This window comes from Amblyomma americanum, chromosome 7, assembly GCF_052857255.1.
Source record: "Amblyomma americanum isolate KBUSLIRL-KWMA chromosome 7, ASM5285725v1, whole genome shotgun sequence".
NCBI lineage: Eukaryota > Metazoa > Arthropoda > Arachnida > Ixodida > Ixodidae > Amblyomma > Amblyomma americanum.
In genome coordinates, this window is record NC_135503.1 from 117,014,405 (window position 1) to 117,040,033 (window position 25,629).

At 47.9% G+C, this 25,629-nt stretch overlaps 1 protein-coding gene across 1 annotated transcript; it reads right to left on the bottom strand.

Annotated features, from left to right (window-relative positions):
* Positions 1 to 926: 926 nt before the first annotated feature.
* Positions 927 to 22,991, bottom strand: LOC144098018 (uncharacterized). The gene is made up of 10 exons (XM_077630588.1): positions 22,986 to 22,991; positions 20,810 to 21,241; positions 19,620 to 19,841; positions 18,262 to 18,407; positions 16,630 to 17,338; positions 14,700 to 14,969; positions 11,283 to 11,440; positions 6,646 to 6,852; positions 4,083 to 4,178; positions 927 to 1,032 (listed from the first exon to the last, which is right to left on the bottom strand). The coding sequence occupies exons 1-10, from the start codon at positions 22,989 to 22,991 to the stop codon at positions 927 to 929; spliced, it is 2,352 nt and encodes a 783-aa protein (XP_077486714.1).
* Positions 22,992 to 25,629: the final 2,638 nt, after the last annotated feature.

Genomic DNA, 25,629 nt, shown 5'->3' on the forward strand with positions numbered 1-25,629 from the left:
TTGCCAGTATCATACATGCAACCTCCGGATCATCTTCTGTACTGATTAGAACCCTCGTTACTGTGAGACATGTGCTCTCCCCTCGGATGCTCCATGTCAGGTCTCCGTCTTTCTGCTGTCATCCGTTATCCTATGTTATGGGCCCCGCGAGTTTTGATCAGCGACCGAGGCCGCCACTTCGCCATCGATGCTGCCACACTACTAACTCCTCTAGTGGCGCCATACCGCGGCTAAACTGCATTTCCTGGCAGTTGGCAAGCCTTGAGCCATCTCGGGGCTAGATGCTTTGTCATCTTCATTTGTCGTGCTGCCTGCTGCCTTGCGCGTCCCAACACCGTCTTGCGCGTTTAAGTAACGCAAGAAAACAAGCCGTGCTTACGTCAACCGTTTCTCGGCGACAATATCGTCGAAAAACTCTTTCGTTTGTGCACATCGCAATTCAGACGTTCTACCCCCAATCATCCACAAACGAATGGTTTAGCAAAGCAAACCAGCCGGACACTGATAGACCTACTTTCTATGTACATCGCCTCTGACGGCAAGGACTGGGACTCTGTCCTACCTTTTATCACATACGTGTACAACAACGCTAGAAACCAAACAAAAGGCTATAGCCAATTCTTCCTACTCTTTTCGATGCACGCCCGATACCAACCTCCCGTTGTAGAACCTGCGGTTGCTGAGAAAGTTTGTCAAGACGAAGAAGTCCGCTGAATAGCCCACCCGAGAAATCTCTCCACCCAAGAGCGCCCAAAGCCCACTGCGACGACCACTATCGCCAAGTGGACTACGCCCTGGAGAGCTGGTCTGGCTTTGGCGTCCAGTCAGGAAGTTTGGCTGAAGCCATAAAATGCTTGTCAACTATATTCGTCCCTATGTTATCTTGGAGGTAGTCAGCGACCTCACCTTTTGGATTGCACGCGTCATCAGAAGTGCATGGCCGACGTTAAGCCCGCACTGAACTGACTCATGTCTTGCGGCTGAAGCTCAGTCACCCTTGCTTCGATGCCTGACTCGCCCAGGGGGCTTCGCCTGCGAAGGGGAAAGAGTTATAGGCTTGCTGAAGTTCCCCTAAAGGGAAAAAAATTAAGCAGGGAAAAGGAACTCGAAGCGTGTTCGCCCGTTTGGCCTTGTCTGGAGGCCCCTGTGTTGCTTCCCGCTGGCCGCGTTTCCTCGGCCTGTGGGACCTGCTAGAACGTCTCGGTCGTGACGTCACGGACATAACAGTACTATGTACAGCTCACCTTCCTCTAGAAGATATGACCGAACTATTTTTTCTGACACGAAGCTTCTAAGAAACACAAACCAATTACAGAGGCACCAATCAGTTAAATAATAACTAAATGACCCACTACGGGTGATTTCGACAAGGTTTCTGAATAAGAGCATAAGGAGCCACAAGGAACCATAAAAACTCTTCCTTGGACAAGAAAAATCTGTAAATGCTGTTCAAATCAACTCTGCCCCACTACTGTAAAACAGTGATATTCACAAGAATTGACGTTAACATGTTATGCTTAATTACGCTACGACAAAGACATATTTAGTCATTAATTGCCATGCGAAGATAATCTGAACTCCACCGAAAGTCATAATTATTTCCTTTGTTCCTTACAGGTCTGTACGCAATGACAACAAGAGCTTTCGCTCTCAAAAGCAGTAGCACAAATGCGTCACAATATACCTTGCCCATATTTGTTTCTCTTAGAGCAGCTAGGACAAGGTATGTACTTGCTATTCTCTTCTTAATAATGCGGCATGGAGATATAGCAGGTGTGGCAGGTTCAATGTAAAAATAAAGAAGACAGATGCCATCAAGCTTATCTAGCGAATTGGAGTGATCCTCTTTAAAGCGAATGAATCAAAATTTCAGCACGCACTGCCTCAGAGACGATCCTCATGATAAAGAAAAGCCGAACAGACCTATGAACGATAAAAGTCCGAGCAACCCGTTAACCTAAGAGAGCAGCAGCGCTAATATTTCAACTCATTTGTCCCTCAGCACACTGCATCAGTGCACCGGCGTGCTCATGAGTGTATAAATTGAAAATGCAAGTAAAACAAGTCAACAAAAATATGTTATAAAGAAGAAGAAAATCTGTATTAGTGAGATAAAGTAAAACTATTGTTTGGGCTAGCTGGTTCATGATGACAACAAGAAAACAGTGCAACCAACGGGGACAGAAAAGACAGACAAACGACAGGATCAACTTCACTTGCAACTGAGTTTATACCACACGTAGCCTGCCTTTATGTGCGAAAGACAATCCGTGTCAAAGATCCATCAAAAACTACAACGACCTATCAATACATTTTAGAATCACTACCGACGCAGTACATCTGATTAGCAAACAAAATACCATAAGCGAAGCATGAGGAGCAATTCATTGAGCAATTTCTTTAACCTGGCCATACAGAGGAACAAAAACAAAACGGGACAAAGGAGCTAACTACGCTACACCAGCTGAAAAAAAATGTGCTGAGGTTCAACACGGCTGAACTTAGCATACGAGCGAAAGAAATGCCGACGGTATTTATAGTGAAGAATGGAGTGACGTCATTGCTACGCCGTCGCTCGAAGTCACATCAGGCGACGCGAATCTAAGCTCTAAAGGTCAAGGTCAAAGGGCACGTGCCTACTGGTCAGTGGTCACGTGGTTGCTGGTCATTATAAAGCTGTGACCATACGATACAGGATATCACGGCTATGCGCAGCGAAACTCAAACATACACAGCAGTCTTGGGGGTGCGTGCTTGGTTTGACCTTGGTGAGGCTTAAAGGTCGAACGTACGAAGCCAGGCGAAACTGTGTTGTACCACGAGTAATAGAGCTTTCGCTCCAAAAACGAACAAGCACGACCAAGGCAAAAACACCCTTACTAATCAGTAATGATAAAAGGCAACTGCTTGAAAAGAGGTGTCGGATGACTAACAAAAACACGGGAAAAAAAGTTCAAAAATAGAGGATTCTGAAGGAAGGCCATGAAGGATGTTATTTTTAACTCCTTTGTTGAGGACCTTTGACACTACGTAGCAGCCGTGTCTTCGTTAATTAAAGTGCTATGCAGCCCGGCTTTCTTCCTGGTAGCCAAAGTGGAAACGGAGCGAGCACAGAGAAAAACAAATTGAGAATAGGCAGATAGGCAGTGAGAAAACACCCGACTGAAACGCTGCTTCACCCCTTAAATGTTCGAGCCGAGCGCGACCCCCCGGTGCTATGAAAAATAAACTATAAGACGATGCATCAGCAAAAGTTCTAACACGCACGTCTCGAGTGGACAGCTTCCACGAAGACAAGAGCACAGCGCAAGGGTCGTGCATCGAGAACTGACGCCGCGTTCGGAATTGCTAGCAGTAAAAACGGTTGTCCCCGCAGCACAGTCATCGTTTCATTTCTTGTGTGCAGCTTGGCGATCGCATAAATTTGCGATAACCGTCTGGATCGCCCGTAGTAGGCATGGGAGTGAATAACTTCCGATCGCCGAGTCCGACGAGATATAACCATCCGTTACCCGCGCATACTACACTTCAACCATGCATGTTCAGAGCTTTAGCTGTTGAGAGGGCAATGATAAGCGCGATCACAACAAGCGCGCGAATCGTGTAGACGAGCTCAAATGGTCTCCGCGTGATACCGCGAGGGGTGGCAACATGTTTGGTTACCAAAAGCAAGGCCTTGAATTATGATTCCCCTCCAGCGAGTAATTTTCTATTCAACTGCGACAAAAATTCCGCTCTTTTCTGAAAATTAGGCTGAAAACATTACCGGGGCTCAAAGGAACACCCTTTCACTGTTAACTGCCCTTTACGAAAGCTTCTTATGAATTCTCCCTTGCATACATGTCCACAAGCTCATCACTCATAACGCAGAGGTCGGCCAATTTTGGAAACGACATTTTATGTTCTTTTTTCATTTTGTTAAACTGAGTATCCTACAAATGTTATCGCTTTACAGAATTATGTGCAATATACTTCTCTAAAGCCATACACAGTGCGCTTACATTTCTATAGGCAACAACTTCTATTAACCGCTGATAAACCTTAATATTTCTTTTTACTTATGCATCTTTGCGCTTACTCACCATAAGACGATCGCCAGGGTGTGCCGGTGTCCCTTGAGCGGAAGCCTCGTAGGCACCGGTCTGGGTCCGCGTTGCGGCCTGGGCATCTTGGGCGAACTGCCAGACATCACTCAGGGAGGGTGTGTCGTCTAAATACAAACGTTTCTCGGCACCACGCATTTCACACAAGGGCACGCTTGACCCGGACACACACCCGCACAGAGGCACACGCTAAACCACGCTCGTGCCAGCCATCCGGAGGAGCAGGCAGCACGCCTGAAAGCCACACTGCAGCACGAGAGCTCGAAGCGAAGCGAAGCTGACCGACTTCGCCTTGTCGTCCGACGACGAACGCCAAAGTCGTAACCCACGGAGTGAAAACGTAATGTGTTGCGCTCTTCCGTTGCATGAAACTGTGCTGCCACACGACGAGCAGCTGCGAAGCGAGCGTGATCCAGCAAGCGAAATTCCCGAACTGCGCTGTCGGGTAAGCGCTGTCATGTGCGTTTTGCCGCAATAACGTGCAGCGAACACCAGCGATAGTCGCTTGAAACGAAAAGAAGGCGCGACCAAGCTCGTCGTGCAGACGTGCCGCAATCACTGTAGAGGCGCCGCGATCGACAGCGATCCTAGCGGGCCAGGGAAGCTGATTGCGTTTTATTTTTCTTGACAAAAGCGCGCCTTGGATTTTTCTTGTTCTAGGCATATTACTGACAGCAGCAAAATTATGATGAGGAGCAGCTGTAATTTAAGGCACATACGCGTATGCTACGACGGTCAAAAATTACGTCGGCTAAGCACTCCTGAACACGAACAACTGAGCGAAATCCAGTTCCGAACAAGCGCAGTCAGCCGCTGTTGGTGCTGCTGAGCCGGAGTACCCGGGCTCGAACCCTACCGCGGCTGCAAGCCAAAAGGCACGCGTATGACTATTAGCCGACGGAGCGGAGGTGTGGCAAGTAAATTCATACCACGTGACTATGTTGAGAGGCGACGCAGCTGCGCTCGTTCGGAGCCTCGCCGCTGCTGTACCAGGTGACTAGCGGGGGTACAACAGCTGCTTCGTTGGCGCTCGGTCTTTCTAAAGATGTGGCGCATGCCGGACCGACTCCGGCGTCAAACCATGGCTTTCACTCATATCGCTGTGTTTACCCAGCGCTAAACCTCTGCTATTTTTTAGATGAAAGAGCTTTACGCCTCCCATACCAAGTCTGAAGGTCATCCGGCTCTTAAATTTGACCTCTAACAAAAGGCAGGCCGCATGTGCACGGTTGCCCGTGGCAGCTGCCTCTATCTTCACCTTCCCCTTCGTTGCCAAAGCTTCCCGGCTGCTGCTCGGCCGCTGCTCCTGGCCAGCTGTGGCACGTGATGTGTCACGTGATTCTCTCTTACGCTTGGCAGTCACGTCCGCCGCTGCGCCGAACGCCGCTCTGGACGCTCGCTCTTGCACTTGTGGCACGTCATGCACTACGTTATTTGCTCTCGCTGAAGTCTTCAAATAATAAACGTGAACCAAAGCTCAACAGTGTCTCACCATGCTTACCAGAGCTCTCGCTCTGTATATCCTGGCTCGGCTAAGTTGAGCCACAGTCACTTTTTTGTTACTTTTCTCCAGATTTACGCAAGTATGGTGCCTCTTGGGCCAAGCTGGAAATAAATTCTCTAACCTGGCATTTGATGCGGATTTTTCAGTGTGCGGAGGTATCTAGTGGACTGCGCGATAACCGACAACACGTTAGGTACTTACGACGCTGCCGTCTTTATTTACACACTGTGGACAAGTGAAAACAGCTTGGTTCATCGTAAAGGATTTTCCGGTTTTGTGAAAAAGATAGCCGTTGAACAGTGGTTTATTATACATTTTAGAAAATTAGGCAAGACCCAGCAACAAACTCTCAGGTTGCACCTTTAGAGCTGTTATATATTATTGGCGGCGCAAAGTTTACACAGCATATGACGCCATTCATTTTGCAACTCGGTGCAGGCAAGGTGAGAGCACTACCCCAAACCAAATTTATATATTACCCCTTTTCAGTCCCGCGAAACATATATTGCCGAGAACGTGTTACTGCTTGCACGTACGAAATTCCAGGCAAATAAATCAGAGAACAAAACTCGAGAACAGAGGGCAACTAAAATTTTCCTAAACAAAAATTTTCGCTGCAAATTTCCTGCAAGCAGTCAAGCTGCCGCTATCGTTCGTAACTGATGCGTTTCTATTTTCATAGCGCTCTCCTGACACAAGTTTTCCTTAAAACTGTTAAACGTTCAGAAATCGCACAGGAAATTCGTGGTGGTTGTGACTAAAAAGTAAAAGAGGAAGAACGCCGCGCTTTTGCGCTCGCCGTTCCCGCTTCATATCGACGTCCAGCGCCAACTTAGAACAACTATGTGCCAAGCACAAATATTAAGGTCATTACCCACGAAACATGTCGCTACAGGAATCTATATGTTAGCATAGTTCATTGTCGGTAACTTCGTGGCCCACACTTCATTGATGCATAAATTATGTCAGATAATGAGTTAGCTCTGGTCTCCATAAGCAGTTGAGCAGCTAAAACGAAACTATGGAAAGAAGCGGCACCCGTCCTCCTCGTCTTCGTCAGTGAGGCGCTGGCCGCAGCCGAAGGCCGTCCCGAAGTAGGGGAGACTGCGCACTGCAGCGCCGCAGTTGATGCCTGTCTTGCAGAACCGGAGGCAGTAGGTGAGGAAGAAAATCTGGTCAGGCGTGTAGAGCTGAAGCCTGCCCGACCAGTCCAATATGCCCAGCTGTTCGCCCGACATCAAGCCACTGCAGGAACGCGTGAGTTGAAGTAAATAAGCCAACATTGGTGGTACCGGTCATTTTAAAGGAACGTGGTAACTGCATACAAATACAGTTCCTATAAAAAATGTTATGAACTTTTTGGAACGGTTGACTTTCCTTTGGCAACAAAATTCGAATTTAATGCTTTTATAGGTGGAGTTGAAACTAGAACGCTTCTGTCCTGCATTTCTATACAAATTCGTGACGTACAGCCCCCGTCACAAGTATACAGCCCAAGGGGTTTGGTTGCGAGGACTTCAGTGTGCATGATTATGCATACTCAACAAATGTAATCCCTAGAATGATAAATAGCTTCGAGTCCTCAATCCTCCCAAGCTTTGTACTGCTAGATTTTCTAGGTAACCCCGCTAAACAGCTTAGAAGCAAACCTCTTGGGCTGTATACTTTTGACGGAGGTTGTACATAACTAAAAATCTTGTGTTCGTTGAGTGAATGGCGATCTAGACTAGCCTCAGAGATCAGCACCAAAAAGTCAATGTCATGCAGTTTTCAAAACCTATAGGTAGCCGTGATACCTGTATTTCATAGATTACATACTTTGTGAACTAACAAAAATTTTTATTTTCAGTGAAATCCACCTGTTCGCGATAGGACGTTCGTATTAACTAAACGTAGGCCAACGTATATTTCCTTTTTCTTTCAGTGTTCCTTCAAAAACTGCACGTGCCAAGGGAAGGACGCAAAGCTCATGACCCCGCCTGAAATGGCTGAACTGTGCGTAGCAAATGGCTAACTGGTGAAGGCTACACCTTAACGATGGCTAACTGGTGAAGACTACGCCTTAACGACGCCAAACAGATGCCAGACAGATGAAGACACATTAACGATGCCCAACAGATGAAGACTACACATTTACGATGCCTAACAGGGGAATACTACGCCTTAAAAATGCATAAAAGGTGAAGACTACGCCTCAACGATGCCGGACAGGTGAAAAATAGGCTTTTACGATGCCTAACAGGTTAAAAGTAGTCCTTAAAGGGGCCATGACAGGCTATTTTCACGCATACCCTGCTTATCACATTTATTTCTCAACTTGTTAAATTAAAATTGCCCTAAGTTTCAGTTTATTCTGTGCGTTAAATATTTTTAATACAAATTTTTTCCGTTTCTTCTGCGAACTGCTTGCTGGTCTGGCAACATCTGATCGCTGACGTCTGAGGGGCATACCCACCCCACGTCGTCAGCTTAGTACGCGACCTGAGTGATCCTTAAAAAAGCGGACTTGCTCGTGGCACCCCTTTTCTCATTGTTGAGGAAACAGAAATCGATGGACCCCTGCTTAAATTTTGCTCTCATAAACATGTTATTTTTATGTTATGAGTGTGGTTCCTTTTGAGCAGTCAAGTGCTCCCGTATGTGAAAAGCGGCACGTGCCGTGCATACCTTCGCCGATGTGCGCCGTGAAAGCGGCGGCGTTTTATAGCTGGCTACCAATTTGTTCTCCGCTATTCATCGGCTCGATAATAAAACCTAAATTATCACAAGGTGGCACTAGAGTAACCTTGAGGCACGAAAGGAGGAGGGAAAAGTGCCGAATGAGACGACTTCCCCGCTGCATGTGTGCATTTGTAAGTCAAACATACATTCCCTTTGGCTCGTAGAACCCTTTTGCAGGAATCAAGCAAGCCGCTTGCAAAACCCTACGCGACTCGAATGCTTTCACTGCCCGCACCGAAGAATAGTCGCCGCCGTCTAAATGAGTGCTTGAAATTAATAGTAGACCATTTAGCGTTTACTATGCGTGCGCTTTGTGGCCTAGGAATGCGACGATCACGACAACTGCAGCCCCGCGCTGGGGTTGTTTACATAGCTGTGCGCAAAGAGTACTGCTCGTTTGCTTGGCATAAAACGTAAGGCGGGCTCTCCTTATCTTAAATATTACATAGTATTGCTCACAAATTGCCGTTTTACTCATTTACACACTATGATAACACTGCAATAAGCGCCGCTGAGGCTATATCGCCTGCTTGAGAAACGCTTCGGGTAGAACCGGCGCTTCCCGCTCATTGTATCTGCTTTCTCTTATGTCATCAGTGATTTTAATGATCTCTAGCTAAAAATACGTTCCGACATTACTTGAATTAATGAAAACAACCAGATTTGTTGTCCACAGTCGACGCCGATGGCTGCTGCCGGCTGCCTTCAGCACATGCTGTGCAGACCGGGTCACATATCGGCACTTCCCCCTTATTGTATTCGCGCCCTGCGATGTAGGCAGTCTTCGCTTTGAGGGCACTGTGGCAAAAATTACGCTCTACAGCTATTTTAAGGCGCTAAAACTAGCGAATTCGCTCTCCGCAATGGCCGAATTCGCACACACGAATCCTGCGTACTCGCTAGGCCTAGTCACGAAAGGGGCCGGCTGTCCCCCGTCGGCCCAAATTCAAGCATCTGGCAGGAGTTCCCCGCTGATTAGTAAGACAGTGTGAAGATATGAAATGCAGCCGCTCGTTTCGCTTTTTTCGATACGGATAAGGTACACAAGCGCAGTTTTTCGGGGCCGTCTATTCACCCGGCGTGAAGCTTTCGCTCGGCCGCACAAGCCCAGGCGACGAGGGACGAGCGGCACCGTAGTGCGGCGTTTTCTGCCCGTGTCGCTCAATTGCCTCGGTGATAGGTTCCATGCGCAGGCACCGAATGAAAGCACATCTTCGCTGGTGCACGCACATCGCGTATGTCGCCGTGGCTAGCATGATCAGGACCAATAAGTTATATCTCATCAGTTCACTAGAATCTGCCCAAAATCGCGCCACGAGGTTCATTCATTCTGCCTATTCATACGACATCAGTGTATCGTCACTTAAACGACAATCAGGTTTATCAACTCTTGCCCATCGTCGTCGCATTGCTTCTCTTAGTCTGTTTCATAAGTTTTTTTACAGTTCCCTCGGACAACCACCCTACATCACACCGCCCGCTCGCATATCTCATCGCACCGGCCATCCACTGCAAGTGTCATGCCAACGCTCCCGCACCGCCACTTTTTCCGCATCCTTTTTTCTTCGCACTGCTAAAGACTGGAATGGCCTTCCCCTCGACGTTGATGCCATCACCTGCCAATCAAGTTTTGTGAACAATTTAAATATGCATTTCATAAATATCATGTAAGCAACCATATTCAACCCATATTTGTACTCCCACCCCTTATGTAACACCCCCAAAGTGGGGTCTTTAAGGTAATAAAGTGAAGTGAAGTGAAGTGAAGTGAAGTTTATAGAATGTCATACCAACTAGTCCCCCACCACACTCTGCCAGTACCCACTAAGTTCACTCTTCACACTACTGCGATACTGGGTCGTTGGTCGTGCTGGCGTCGTCGTCGGTCTAGCTTGACAGGCCAGTGCGTCTGCGATGGCATTTGCACACCGACCAGCCAACCGATCGCCGTCCTATCGGCCTAGTGTAACCGAACCCTATACCTATACAGAATAATAACTGCGTTACTATTATTAACGCTTTAGCGGCACCAGTCACTCATATATGGGAGAAGACTGCTACTTCGATCGCCCGCGGAAGTGCAGGGAACAAGAGACCTCGCTGCGCACATTGCAGCAACGAGAGCAAGCAGACGACGTTGCTCCGTGTATACCCTGGTGACGTCACGACAGCATTGAATATGGCGGTCACTGCCGGTGGGAGGTGGTGGTGGTGGTATTGGTTTTATTAAAAATAATAGTAAAAAGGAAGGAAAAGATTTTTGCTAGCGCCGGCATCTGCCATCGATACTGAAGAACCTGAGCTGGGGCAGGGGAAATAAAGGATAGCAGGCAGAATGGATAAATGAAATGAAAGAGGTGAGAGGACAGGAAGAGAGGATAGGGGGAGAAGTAATATGTACAAACTATTTACACAATAAGAAATGTGTCCAGGTTGTGTGCGTGAATAGTTCATTTTAGAGGAATTAAATCACACACCCGCACAGCACTGTGTTGGTTACAACTGGAGTGGGACGTCCAGTTATTAATTGTTCAAGGTAGAACTCGCGGAGCGTTCGGTCACTGCGTTTAACTACCTGACGGAGTTCCCCGTTCTCAATTTCGATCGCATTTTTTGGAATATAGAGCCCGTCCAGGGCAGCCAAATTTCTGAAACTGAATCATAAGCTCTTGTATTAGTTACTGAAGCACAAAAATGCAATATGAAGAACGACCATGTCATGACCCCTTTAACGATGTCCAACAGGTAAAGACAAGGCCTTAACGATGCCTAACAGATGCCTAACAGGTGAAAAGTAGGCCTTTGCGATTACTAACAGATGCCTAACATGTGAAGACTATTCATGAAATATGTCTAACAGGCTAGCCCGACACGTGAAGGCTCTGCCTAGGCAAGGCCTTACAGACTATGCGTATTAGGTTATGAACGCCTCAGCCAAGTCTACGGCGCACTACCCTGAGTCGTTCTTATAGGCGTCCCAGGCGACGCGCAGGCTCGCCACCTGGAGCAGGTTTTCGCCGTTGACACTGCTGCACCTGAGCCTCTTGTAAAGCTGCTGCTCGGCGAATGAACTCATCCAAGACCTGGGCTGGCCTCCTTCTATTCGGATTCCCTGCGTGTACCAGGTGCGCTATAGTTATTGCGGGAAACGCACCGTATTTTAATGCCGCAGGGACATGAAAGTTTGGAAGGGTAAGTTGAGGTTGCTGAATTCGGGACCACAATTTCCTGGCCGCGAATTCTGTAACCTTGAAGTAACCATCCGAGAATCGAACTTTATCTATAAATTCACGGCACCTCCTTTTTCCTTTCTTCTTTCACTCCCTCCATTATCACTTCCCTTACGGCGCGGTTCAGGTGTCCGCCGACATGTGAGACAGATACTTCCCATCTCTTACGGCGTGGTTCAGGTGTCCGCCAAGATGTGAGACAGATACTGCGCCATTTCCTTTCACCAAAAACCAGTTATGATTATCTATAAGTTCAGGGCAGCTTCCTTTAGACTTAATGAGAAGTCTGGAAAATTCGTTTACCCAAAATTAAATTCATGAAGGAATTCAAAATTTAGTTCGGAAAACATGATTTTGGTGTGAAAGCGCTACTTCACGGGGTCATAGCCATCCAAGAATCCTGCGTCGTCCCTGACCTTGAGGGTGAAAAAATAAAATAAATACTGCCACGTAAGGCGCGCCTTGGTTGTGAGCCCGCGGAGGAGCGAACAGATCAGCTTCGCCTGGTCGCTTGGTCAACAGCCGCTTGATCTCATTTACAGCAGATATTTTTATTCTTTAATTAATTATCAAAGAATAAATATCTAGCCTTGAACATACTACCTGCACAAAGTGTCAGTCAAGGATTTGAAGATTGTCCTGCGAAACAACTTGATGGAATGTTTTGCCCAGAGTACCATTCCTACAGTTTTATTTATCGGCCTTTAGATAAGCCCGCGAAATGCAAAACCTACCATTCACTGACAGCTGCTGGTGCATATCTCAATAGCAAGTACAAATCACAGGCGTAGCCCCACCCAGAACAGCGTGCCAATGAAAATCTAATCTTGTTCTTGGAGATGCGGCTTGTGAAGGTGAAATAGCACCACTGTTACGCGGTAGTTATTTTTTTGCAGGCTTTATTTCAAACTGGTTAAATAAATCTACATAAATGGTACCCTGGCGCTAACATTCCAGCTGGCTGTTCTTGAAGGCAATCTACGACTTCCTAATTCACACTTTAAAACTTAGACCAGTGTTTCATGGTTCATGGTTTATGGGGGCTTTAGCGTCCCAAAGCGACTCGGGCTATGAGGGACGCCGTAGTGAAGGTCTCCGGAAATTTCGACCACCTGGGGTTCTTTAACGTGCACTGACATCGCACAGTACATGGACCTCTATAATTTCGCCTCCATCGAAGTTCGACCGCCACAATCTAACCCGTGTCTTTCGGGTCAGCAGCCGAGGAGCATAACCACTGAGCCATTGCGGCGGCCTAAACTAGAGTTCTGAAAGGTGCGCAATTATAATTTAGTAATCATTAACTTTTAAAACGATAATATCCTGTTGACTAGGCCGTGCGACTTTGAACATTACTCAGTCTGTTTTAAATCTTGCTTATATTTATATGGAGTGCCCGTTATTTTTAGATTATTTTGTGCGTCGGAACTAAAACCCCCATCCCTAATTTCGCTTATGTTTCTTGTCCGAAGCCTACAGCGGATGGCAACCATGTTGTGCTCCACCAAGATGTTGAAAAACTGCCAGCAGGCTTTATGGCCACATATGCAAAACACCTTATAGCAAAACACTGTATGAAGTATCGGCTGGCTTTAGAAATACATTCAGGACTTTCAGTGCATTAAGTACAGGAAATACTTACAGTACTCAAGTGGTTGCGCCCGTCTATGTTACTCAGTGTTCTTCAACAGCTTGGTTAAATTCAGCAGGGGTTCCCGGTATATGTGAATGCCCGTTCCAACAGTTATGGCCATTGCCTCGCGGCTTAAAGGGGCTCGGAAACACTTTCCGAGGAGAGGGCATCAACTCGCTCAATCACTACAATGTGCTGTCATGAACACCTGAGCCACATAATACACTTCTACACGAAGCAGAGGACCCACAATCACGAGCGAAAGTTGGCGAGCCTTTCCCGGCGACTTTTTCATGCTGGCACCCTCCTCCGTCGCTCGCATCTACGCATACATGTAGAGAACTGGCTATTCGTTAGATTCTGTCAAGCGTCAGGCAGCCACCATGGCCGCGGCCAATAAGCCGCGTAGCTCCGGCGGGTCAGGAAGCTTTCCTTCGGAGGTCGCGCCGGCGGAGGAGCGCCGACCTTCCAGCGTGGAAAATAAGACCAGAGGAAAAGGAAAGGCACGAAGAAGCTGAAATTCAAATTTTGACCGCCGCGGTGGCTCAGTGGTTAGGGCGCTCGACTACTGATCCGGAGTTCCCGGGTTCGAACCCGACCGCGGCGGCTCCGTTTTTAGGGAGGAAAAACGCTAAAGCGCCCGTGTGCTGTGCGATGTCAGTGCACGTTAAAGATCCATAGGTGGTCGAAATTATTCCGGAGCCCTCCACTACGGCACCTCCTTCTTCCTTTCTTCTTTCACTCCCTCCCTTGTCCCTTCCCTTACGGCGCGGTTCAGGTGTCCAATGATATATGAGACAGATACTGCGCCATTTCCTTTCCCCAAAAACCAATTAAATAAAAACGACTAAAAATCCCCAGGTGGTCGAAATTATTCCGGAGCCCTCCACTGCGGCACCTCTTTCTTCCTTTCCTCTTTCACAGCCGCCGCGGTGGCTCAGTGGTTAGGCGCTCGGCTACTGATCCGGAGTTCCCAGGCTATAACCCGACCGCGGCGGCTGCGTTTTTATCGAGGCAACACGCTAAGGCGCCCTTGCTCTGTGCGATGTATTTGCACGTTAAAATTCCCCAGGTAGTCGAAATTATTCCGGAGCCCTCCACTATGGCACCTCTTTCTTCCTTTCTTCTTTCACTCCCTCCTTTATCCCTTCCCTTAGGGCGCGGTTCAGGTGTCCAACAATATATGAGACAGATACTGCGCCATTTCCTTTCCCTAAAAACCAATTATATTATTCACTCTCTCATATACCTCTTCCCTTACGGCACGGTTCAGGTGTCCGTCGATATGTGTGACAGATACTGTGTCATTAACTTTCCCCAAAAACCAATTATTATTATTATTATGACCACAGATAACAGTGTTTACAAAGCGCATTAAAAAATCCTTCCTAGACAATACTCGAGAATAGGCGTGCTTTAATATCCCAGGCATACCATAAATTTATTAGAGCCCCTTTCAGAGCCGATTTAACTTGTAGAACCTCATCGCTAAACGCGCGCTTACTCACGCGAAGGTCGAACATCCTGAGCGCTGCGTCGAGGAAGGCTGTGGCCAGGCCTCCAAAGCTGGCGGCACGAAGCACCCCCGCCTCCTTCTGGGCGTAGAACAGAGGCCCTGAGAGAGCAGCATGGGAGACCTTCACCAGGTTCGTCAGGTATGCGTACAGCACTCCTTGGTACGGCGAGGCAAGCCAGTACTTCTCTTCACGCAGGAGCCCAGCCGCACCCTTCTCCCGCAGTCGGTGCCCGGCTGCCGCGATCCAGTTCTCCAGGAATTCCTGCTCCAGAGTTTCGTCTCGCGCAAGCCGTGTAATGCCTCGCACATTGGAATACCCAGTTCTCGTCACGCCACTGCCATTAGACCATGTTATAGGGGAAATCGGAGATTATCAGGATAATCTTCATTAACTTTGAGCCGCTGCCGTCCATGATCATACACAACAATTCTATGAAAAACTAAATTTGAGCGGGAACCCGTTGCCCGCCGCGGTGGCTCAGTGGTTAGGGCGTTCGACTACTGATCCGGAGTTCCCGGGTTCGAACCCGACCGCGGCGGCTGCGTTCTTATGGAGGAAAAACGCTAAGGCGCCCGTGTGCTGTGGGATGTCAGTGCACGTTAAAGATCCCCGGGTGGTCGAAATTATTCCGGAGCCCTCCACTACGGACCTGTTTGTACCTCTCTTCTTTCACTCCCTCCTTTATCCCTTCCCTTACGGCGCGGTTCATGTGTCCAACGATATATGAGACAGATACTGCGCCAATTCCTTTTCACCAAAAACCAATTATTATTATTATTAACCCGTTGACGAACGCAATTTTTGTCATATAGTGTATACTATTTCACGGTAACAGTACGCAGACCACCCAACGTCAATCTAGCGTTTTTTTTTCTATTAACGTTCTCGCAATCGTCAAAAGCTTTCCCCATTTGTTTTCTATGGATGTCTTAACTGTTCGATGCAATGGATGGAAACAGATCAAAAGATAGATTTCGTACACGTCAAAAGAAATGTACCATTGCCTTCGGTATTTCCACAAGAGTATCTTACTATATTCCAAAGTTCAGGATTTTTTGCGCGAACGTTGAACATGCAAGTTCTTCTGTAGACGCGAGCTTAGTAGTAGTGGAGAGATTGTAAAGTACATCTGTACCTTACTGATAATCTGAATACCCAAAGGGCAGAAACTTGGAGGCAAACGAAAAGGGCTGAGCTCAAGTTAAGGACAACGCAGAGAGCTATGGACAGAAAAGGGATAGGTGTAATGTTAAGGGACCGGAAGCGGGCAGAGTGCGTGAGGAAACAAACGCGGGTTAATGACATCCTAGTCGATATCAAGAGGAAGAAATGGGCTTGTGCTGGACACGTAATTCCAAGGCAACATAACCGCTGGCCCTTAAGGGGAACGGAGTGTACTCCAAGAGAAGGCAAGCGTAGCAGGTAGCGGCAGAAAGTTAGTTGGGCCGATGAATTAAGAAGTTTGCGGGGATAGGGTGGGCGCCGCCGGCAATAGACAGGGTTATTTGGAAAGGCATGGTAAAGGCGTTTTCCCTGCAGTGAGGCAGATGATGGTGATGATGGCTTTGTAGAGCATATGTAGCACGGAACAGACAACGAATGCCAAGTGTAGTAACACAGCAGCTGGCTGTCTTTGTTATTAATGAATCTTCAAAGAAAACGACGCTACATATATGAACGAAGACCGCAAGTAATCAAATACGCCGCCCCCTTCGTGATTCTGCGCCCCCGTAGATCGTCTGTTATCTTTATTCACAAATGGCATTCTTCTGGACGCATTGGTACGGTTCCATCTGTGGGCCAGCGTGAACATTTCGCGCCCTTTTCTTTAAGAACGCCAAACAATAAGCATCGTTTTCCTTTTCTTCCGCTTTGTCATCAGTTGGGTCAATCTCAGCATTTGCAACAGATATGGCCATACCTTTTTGGGATCGTACCAGTAGTTGGAGAACGATCCCCAACTCTGATCTTGTGGCGGGCCACCGCTGCTCTCCAGCTGCTCCATCCAGGCCACTACTCTGAGGTCGCGAAGCCTTTGCTCCATGACGCGCCTCGTATGCTCGTCTACCCACGTGGTCGCCGCCAGTGCCCTTTGCGTCTGCGCGGTCAGACCTCGGAGGAACCTGTCCACGCCTTCTCTTCGCTCTGCCGAGAAATCCTCCGCGTCGCTCATGTAGTACAGCACCGGGCCGAACCAGGCTGCGGCCGTTTCGAGGCATCGAGACGTCTTCAGCATCCGCGAGCCGTCCTCGCTGCTCATGACCAGCATCCTCGCCTTGCGCGATGCCATCACCACGCATATCTGGGCGAACCACCAGGCGATGTGCTCCAGGAGCTGTCGCCTGCTGTACTTGCCCAGCAGCCAGTCTGTGGCGGCCAGGAAGTGGCGGTCGGTGATGTAGACGCCGCTTTGCGCGACGATTCCCGAGGATTTGAAGACGGACAGTATGGTTCTGGAAAGCGGGTAGCCGTTCAGATTGCTGAAGAGGGACTCGAGACGAGCGACCGTGGTGTAGACGGCTTCGCGGCCGGTCTCGTTGACGCTGGCCGCAAGAGTGGTCAAGACCGCCCGTTCCAGGACGAGGTGTGCGGTCATGGTCGCTTCGCTCGGCACTGGTAACCCGTAGAGCCTGCACAGTATTTGTATATTTATCATACCCTACAATCCTGTGGCGCCTTCGCACGTCTACTCGTTTTAACTACCTTAAAACCACACTAATTTTTTTCATAGCACCTCCGCGATTAGTACCTTTTCTCACAGGAAGCCTTCGGCTATTCCAGTGTATTTAAGGGAGTCCCACGAAGTGGAGTAGATTTGAGATACTAGATTAACTAGGGCGAGGGAACAAACCCGAATTACTGACATTCAAGCCGAAATAAAGAGGAAGAAATGAACTTGGGCAGGACATGTAATGCGAAGGCAAGATAACTGCTGGTCCTTAAGGGTAACGGAGTGGATTCCAAGAGAAGGCAACGGTAGCAGGGGGCGACAAACAATTAAGTGGGCGGATGAGATTAAAAAGTTTTCGGGGATAGGGTGGGCGCAGCGGGCAAAGAACAGGGTTAATGGAGAGACATGGGTAGAGGTAGAGGCCTTTGCCCTGCAGTGGGCGTAGTCAGGCTGATGATGACAATGATGACTAGATTAACTACAAGGGATGCGTTCCAATGAGTGATTACTGCCTTATTCATGTCCAACATTCTCAAATAAAATTTTGAATATTGGAAAACTGTAAGGTACTGGCATAAAAATATTGAAGATAATGGTTCATTCATCTAATGTGTAGCAAAATCTTTGTTTTATAGTGTTTCCATCGATCGCATCGTGCAGTCCAGTCTGCCATAGAAAACCAACGGCGAACGCTTTTGACGATAGCAAAAGCGTTAATAGCGAAAACATTCAAGCCTACCGAAGCGAGATCTGCGGATATACGGATTGTTAAAGTGAAATTTCATAATGTATGAAAAAAGTCCACTCAAAAACTCTTCAACGTTCAAAAACGTCTTTGTCCAGAATTTGTTGGGTATCCCAGGCAACAATGGTGCAACGTACCTTTGAATCTCCTTGTAGTATGCCCGCCGACCTCCGTTCTTGTCGAGGAGGTCCACAAAGTCCAGCCAGGCGGCAGCCATTCCTGTCTTGCGAATCACCAGCATCGGCGGGTTAGCCTTCCCGCCATTGTTCTTCAACACGACCGTCTGCAGCATAGAGACCGAGACAAACTCTCATCATCATCATCATCATCATCATAAGCCTAACTATACCCACCGCAGGGCAAAGGTCTCTCCCATGTCTCTCCAATTAACCCTGTCCTATGCAAGCTGCGCCCACCCTATATGGCCGCAAACTTCTAAATCTCATCCGTCCACCTAACCTTCTGCCGCCCGCTGCTAGGCTTGCCTTCTCTTCGTATCCTCTCCGTTACCTTCAAGGACCAGCGGTTATCTTGTTTTTGCATTACGTGCCCTGCCCAAGCCCATTTATTCCTCTTTACTTCGACTACGATGTCATTGACCCGCGTTTGTTCCCTCACCCGCTCTGTACGCTTCCGGTATCTTAACGTCACACCTCGCATTTTTCTTTAAATAGCTCGCTGCGTTGATCTTATCTAGACCTGAACCCTTTTCGTTAGCCTCCACGTTTCTGCCCCGTAGGTGAGTACCGGCAAGATGCAGTTGTTGTACACTTTTCTCTTGAAAGATACGGGTAAACTGCCATTCATGATCCATATCACCCCGTAATTATCCTTGCAGTTATTTCCCTCTCGAGATCCGGATCAGCGGTCACTAGCTGCCCTAAGTACACGTATTTCCTTGCTACTTCCGGTGCCTCGCTGCCAATTGTGAGCTGTGGTTTCCTTACTATAAACAGTGGACCATTACATTGGTTTAGTGCATGTTAATTCTTAGGCGTAAAACTCAGCAGGGGAGCAATTGCGCTGCATTTTTTTCTCTTTTTGCTGCCTAAGCTTTTTGCGCTCGAATTCTTTCGTTGTGAGGAAATTTTCTCGTAGTACTCTAATTTTCTTGGGCTCCTCAGAAAGGCTGCAAGGTGTTCAAAAAAATTCGCAGTGGATTGCCTTGGCTAACCCTGCAATTCAGCGAAAAGCTTCTGCACACATGGTTACTCACCGCGTGGCTTCACATCACCACATCGAATGTTCTTAATGTCAAAGGTCAACCCAAAGTGCACCCAATGTCAAGGGTCAACTGAAGATGATGGATCAAGGTCAGGGTCAGGAGTTAGACACCATAACTGCACCACATTGGTCATTCACGGCTATTCTTGGTTGGGCTGAAGGACGTTCAAAGTCGCTGCGCTGCCTACCCGAAGTCTGCCAAACCTGGCGTAATGAAGCTTTTCGCTTGAAAACGCGTCTATTGGCAGAGCCGCTTAGGAAGTTCGCTTGCCTGAGACCAGAGCTCGAGTCCCCAAAGCACGTCCAGCTTGCCTAGCACAGCGAATGGGTGCGCGCTCTGCCTCGTCGCCGACTCGTCGTAAGGCCACGGGATGCCGATGGACGCCGCGAAGTGGCGCACCATGCGCAGGCTCTCTGCGTCGTCGTCCTTCTGCGCTATGCACTTTTGGACGAACGCAGCCGCGGCTCTGCGACCGGTGCTCACAGCCTCCTCCTGGCGACGAAGAGGAGAAAGAAGACGCAAACTCGCGCTTCACTCAACACGTCAGTACGTTGACCATGTCCAACATCCTCGGACAAAAACTTCGAAAATTGGAAAAATGTACGATAGTGGTGTAGAAAAATTGAAGGTAATGCTCCGGTCTTTCGATATGCAGCGAAATGTTTATCTTGTAATGTTTGGCATGGTTTGTGCGGGGTTAACGTTCCAAAGCGACTCAGGCTTTAAGGGATGCCGGAGTGAAAGGCTACAGAAATTTTGGCCACCTAGGATTTTTTGACGTGCACCGATATCGCACTGTACACGTAGAATTTCGCCTGCGTCGAAATTCGACCGCCGCGGCCGGGATTGAACCAGCGTCTTTCGGGTCCATCGCTCGCACCGAGTAGTTAAGACGAACGTAGAAAACCAATGGGACAGCAAAAACGTTAACAGCGAAAAAATGCAAGCCTGCCGACGGCAGATCTGCGGATATGTTAATTCTTATAGTTAAATCTTACTATATATGGAAAAAATTGCGCTCACAAAGTCTTTCTCGTTTAAAAATGCTTTTGTTGATAATTAATCACAAAGTTCACAAAGAAGGGAAAGCCTCGGGGTGCTTGCCAACATTTCAACAAGACGAGTGGTCTTCGTCTGAGACTTGTCTTCGTCTTGTCTTCGCCTTTAGACTTCCTTTTGACAAAAGTCTACTAAAAGCGTAAGGCCATAAATATATAGGTTGTCTACAGGCTGTCTATGGAATTTGTATTGTCTATAGAGTAGTCTATAAGGTCTGTCTATAGAAAGTCTATTGACTTACAGACAAGCGTCTGTGTACAGTCTATAGACTTTCTATATGATTTGTATTGACTGTAAGGTAGTCTACAGGGCTTGTTTGCAGAAAGTCTATTGACTTCAGAGACAAAAGTCTTCCGACAGTCTACAGACTGCCTAAAGAAAGTCTGTAAGGGATGACTCACCTGGTCATGCGCAAAGGAGCCATTGGCGTCATAACGGCCACCGCTCGTCTCCTTCGTCAGGAACCGCGCTGCCTTCAGCGTCCAGGACAGCGCCATCTCTTCGACGAGGTCCCGAGCCAATCCACTGTCGGGCGACCACAGCGAGCAGACATACGCGTCGAAGTCTGCGCACGGGTCGATCCTGGTGTCGAGTCTTCTCCGGAAGAACAAAGCGTGCAGCTTGCAATCGGCCGAGACGCAGACCCTGTGGTCGTCGGCTCCGAAGCGCTGGCCACCCGACAGTGGAGAGTAGCGGTAGTACACCACCACAGCTACAGCGACGGCCAGGACCAGAAGCACCGTGGGGAGAACTATGCATGCCGCCTGCTTTGAAGGTGGCGACTTCTTCCGTTTTCTTTTCTTCAACTTCCCGCCGATCCAGCTCCCCTGAGTCTGTTTTACAAATGAGAAACATGAGAAGGGAGGTCATGATCAATGGACCCAAGCTTTCTTGTAGGATGCAACGAGACTGGAAAGGTTGGCTTGAGTAGTTAGGTGGGCGGAGTGGATGGAGGAAAAAAAAACTCAGGAGAGAGCGTGATGTCATGACGTCACGGCCTTAGCAAGCCACATTCTCATAAAGCCGTTCCCTCCACCGGCTTTTCGCCCTCCGCGTCAGTCCCTAATGTTTTGGTTTCGGTATGTGTTAGTGCGCGCGCCTGCGCGGCTCATGGCGACGGCGTCTACGGATGCGCAATGCGCAGTGGTAATAGATGTCACCGCACACTGTCATATGGTGTGATCCCATGAGGGACCTACTCTTTGTCTTTAACTTTTTTTTTGTCTAGGCTTCAAGGTTAACGCCGGACGCACACTCCTGAGTGTCTTTTTTTTTTCTCTATGGCGTACTGGTACGGATTGGGTGATGTGGATGAATGAACGCTAAGAGACTTTAAAACAGGCCGGTAGCGGGTGCCGCCAGGACAGAGGATATTTTCAATATATTTTTCCGATAGGTTGGTAGCGGGTGCCGCCAGGCCAGAGGATATTTTTAAATATTCTTTTGCCGATCGGTTCAAACCTTCTGATCTGTTCCGATCTCTTCAAAAGCTACAATCTTGAAAAGAATATTTTTTGTTTAGAGATTCCTGTTCCAATTACGTTGTGCCTGCTTTAAACCCCGAAATTATGTTCTTAGATCACTACCCTACTTTTATGCCACCAATCACCCATCCGTTTTAGTCGAACATCTAGAGCGTATGCAGTCACATCACCCTCCTTACGCCAACGTACTAAGGCCACTGCGCAATGGCTGTGCTTGCCTCGACACCTAGATGTATCGTACTACATTAAAAAAATATGTTTTCTTTCTTGGGGTTTACCGCATGCCCGAATACATGGACGGAGCTTCCACTTTGAAGCGCATGATGACACAGTATCACCTAGCGTCATCAGTTCACCGCCAGTACGGAATAAGGCGTTACTTGGGAATATTTTTACCCGTAATTGCAAGAAAACTACACAGTGCAGTATGCTGCGCGAACATGTTGACAGCAACGAACTACGCTTCCTACTTGCAGTAAAATAGCTTATAGATTGGTTGCCTAACTCAAGCCGACCAGTTCCGATGGCCTTAGGAAATCAGGAAAATAAAATATACAAAAATTGTATTGGTGTCTCTGAATGATACACATCATGATAGCCTTTGTTCAGGTTATCCAGACTTCAGGAAAAGTCAGCTTAGGTGTTACAGAAGTAAGACTACTAGTAGGATAACATTTAAACATGTTCATAAAGAAAATACAAAGGCCTTTACCTTGTTATGGTGTCTACAATGAGAGCTAATGCTGTCGCAGTCTTCCCGCCAAAACTCCTGTTGGAACCGGTCCCATTGCCCTTATATGGTATGCATGAGTCATCGCCTTCTAGAATGTTCGAGCAGCTTATAGCCGATTATCACATGAGATTGCACTAATCCCAATTACTAATCCCCACTAAACCACCCTGATCCGTTTTAATGGGGTTGGCCTACATTCAAAAACTTCGGGGCTCCTTTAAAATTTTCGGGGGTGGTCCAACATAAAATAATTATAGGGGTACACCTGCCACAGTCAGCAGGTTGTGATGACGTCACAATGCCACGTGCCTCTATCAACCAATCTGGACGACCCATCAGGGCAAGTTGTGATGAAGTCACAGTCATGTGACCTCTCTCGACCAATCAGAGGATTTTGTTACGGAGGAACCGGAAAGTGCATGACGACAGCCTAAATGCTAATGCAGTAATTATCAATTTTTTAATTAATCATTTTGCCATCTTTCTTTATCGAGAACTACTATCCTACTTGAAAGAAGTCAGCACAGTATACTCGAGATATTCCGGCTGCTAGCAGGTGTTTCCGAAAAGCGCGGCGAAGTAGTGCACCGAGAGAGACCGGTTTTCTTACCAGAGCTGTGAGCCCCAAGTTGCTAGTGGTCCTCTTTTCGGCGCTGGGAGACTTCCTGGACTCCAGAGAATTGACGGATGCGGACACCGTCGAAGTGGGCGACGCTGCTGTTGCCGTTGGCTTACTCGTGTCCGATGGTTTTGCGGGTGTACCAGAAGAGGAGCGCCGCTGGTCCTTTCCGTCCTTCTCGAAGTTAGCCAGGTGGTTCTCTTCCGGCCTGTTCCCCTCAACACCTGTCGCGGCGTGCTCACCACTACTGCGCATGTGCGCCCTTGAATACGCAGCGGTGGCCAATGAGCGGCGGCTTGGGTGACGCCTTGAGCGCCCGGGCAGCGCAGAGTGCGAGGAGGAGCTGCGGTGAGGAGGCGTCGTCGATTTTGCCAAGATGTGAGTCGACGTGTCTTTTCCGGGTTCCGTTGCATGACCTGGATGATAACGACTTTAATGTTTCAGAGCGAAAACTCTACAAGGCTAGTCCGAAACAATGCTTCGCTGTGTGTCGCTGGCGGTTAGCAACAGCGCCCCTAGCAACCGAATCTGCGTGTATGGTCTGATACAACTTTGCACTGAAGATCCGCCCACATTCAGGCCCGCCGCACAGAATTCTTCCACGAAAAAAAAAGCAGTCCGTCGTTGTTATAACTTCTCTCGTTGCCTAAACAAGAAGCCAAACACAAGAAAAAATTATAAGCTCTAGAATTTTGATAAATGATTTGTTTAATAAAGCCGAACATTAGAAAGCTGATTTTGTTTACTGTTCTGATTGTCTACCGGAGTAATACAAGACGCTGCGGACCGTGGGTCAGTGTTCGCAACTGCTGTTCTTTTTTTCGGTTGTATCCGACTATAGAAACACGTGATCGGTTTGCCGAGCTCCACGCGTTGCCGCGGCGTAGCTCCGCTGGATTGCTAGACAGAGATAGTAAAAAGGCATGCTATAGTTATATGGTTAACCATGATGACGTCATAGTACAGTAATGAGCATAATTAGTAGTAAACATACGAACGTCCACATGTAATACGTCATGAGAAAGAGGAAGCTTAGCCTAATTAAGTGACACTTATTAGGCAGATTAATTACGGTCATTAATCAGTCGATATGTGTGTTGCTATGTCAACGGATAACTAAAAATGCTAAATATGTGACGTGATCCTCAGCCTGACCTTGAAAAAGAATTTAGCGAAATGCAAGAGTAGCAATGGCTGAACGGATGACGTCATACACGGTATAACACAGTGAAAGTCACGTGACGTAGCATGACACCAATGGGCGCGTTCAAAAGTCTCCTACCGAGGCTGCTTTCGCCACAGACTTCGGCGCGACAAGGACGGAAATGAAGAAGCGGTCGCTACGAAGAGCTCCAGTACTAATAGTTGTCCGGAACGCGCTCATAGTTACCGACGCCACGCCGCGTCTAGTTACCCGATAAACCAGAGCTTTCGATGTTTAACGAGGTTCAATAGTTAAACCGAGGCTAATTTTTTTTTTCGACAAGCCTGTTGGGATTAGCCAACAGGCGGTGACTCGATACGTATTGCAGAGAGTTGCAGGTTAGTGCTGCATATGCTATACCTTCTTTCGCGCTGTGTTCCTTGCTGCCGCTGATGCGGGCCTTAGAAGACACACCGGAGCTCACGGAACGGTGGGACGAATGCCGCGGTGAGTGCAGAGGCATTGCAGAATGCGAAGACGAGCTACGTTGTGATGGCGTCCTCGACTTCGCCAAGGTGGTAGTCGACGCAGCTTTTCCTGGATCCGTGGCGGGTCCTGGGTGGCAGTGACTTCGGTATCTATTAATGCGTTAGCATTTTAACTGCCAGTGCAAGCTGCCGTGTGTCAGTATCCAGTAGCAGCCGGAAACCTCCCCACCGGGCTACGAATAACCTTAGTATACTACCTATGCAAAGTTGACATACTACATCGAATATAAAAGAGCCTTAGTTAGCCACCTTGGATATAACAACCGTTCATGTGTTAACTTGGCATATAACGAACCTTAGTATGCCACCTCGAATTTGCTGAACCTAAGTACGCCTCATCACATATATAACGAACTATCGCGTATTAACCATAGATATAACAAACTTTATCGTGTTAACCTCAGATGGAACGAAAAACTGGACGAGTTGATGACAGTTTTGCATAATGCACACGCAAAAGGGTTAAGACAAGTGTCTGTTTCTGCCCTCGTCCTGGTCCTTGTGCTCTGTTCATAATGCTTAACTTTGGATATGCCGAACTTTCGTGAGTTACCTCAGAAATAACGAACCTATTCGCGTCTTAACAACGGATGTAATGAGCTTAGTATGCTGACCTCCAATAAAACCAACCGCAACGCAATGTGACGAATTGCAGTATGTCAACCACGAATATAAAGTACGCTTGTTTGGCTG

Bases quoted from the DNA above. Each gene is read 5' to 3' on its own strand.
- LOC144098018 (XM_077630588.1), bottom strand. The intron at 6,853-11,282 runs GTAGTGCGCCGT...GCGTTCCTGCAG, and splicing joins GCCTATAAGAACGACTCAGG to TGGCTTGATGTCGGGCGAAC. The intron at 4,179-6,645 runs GTGCCGCTTCTT...GATGTCTGGCAG, and splicing joins GACGAAGACGAGGAGGACGG to TTCGCCCAAGATGCCCAGGC.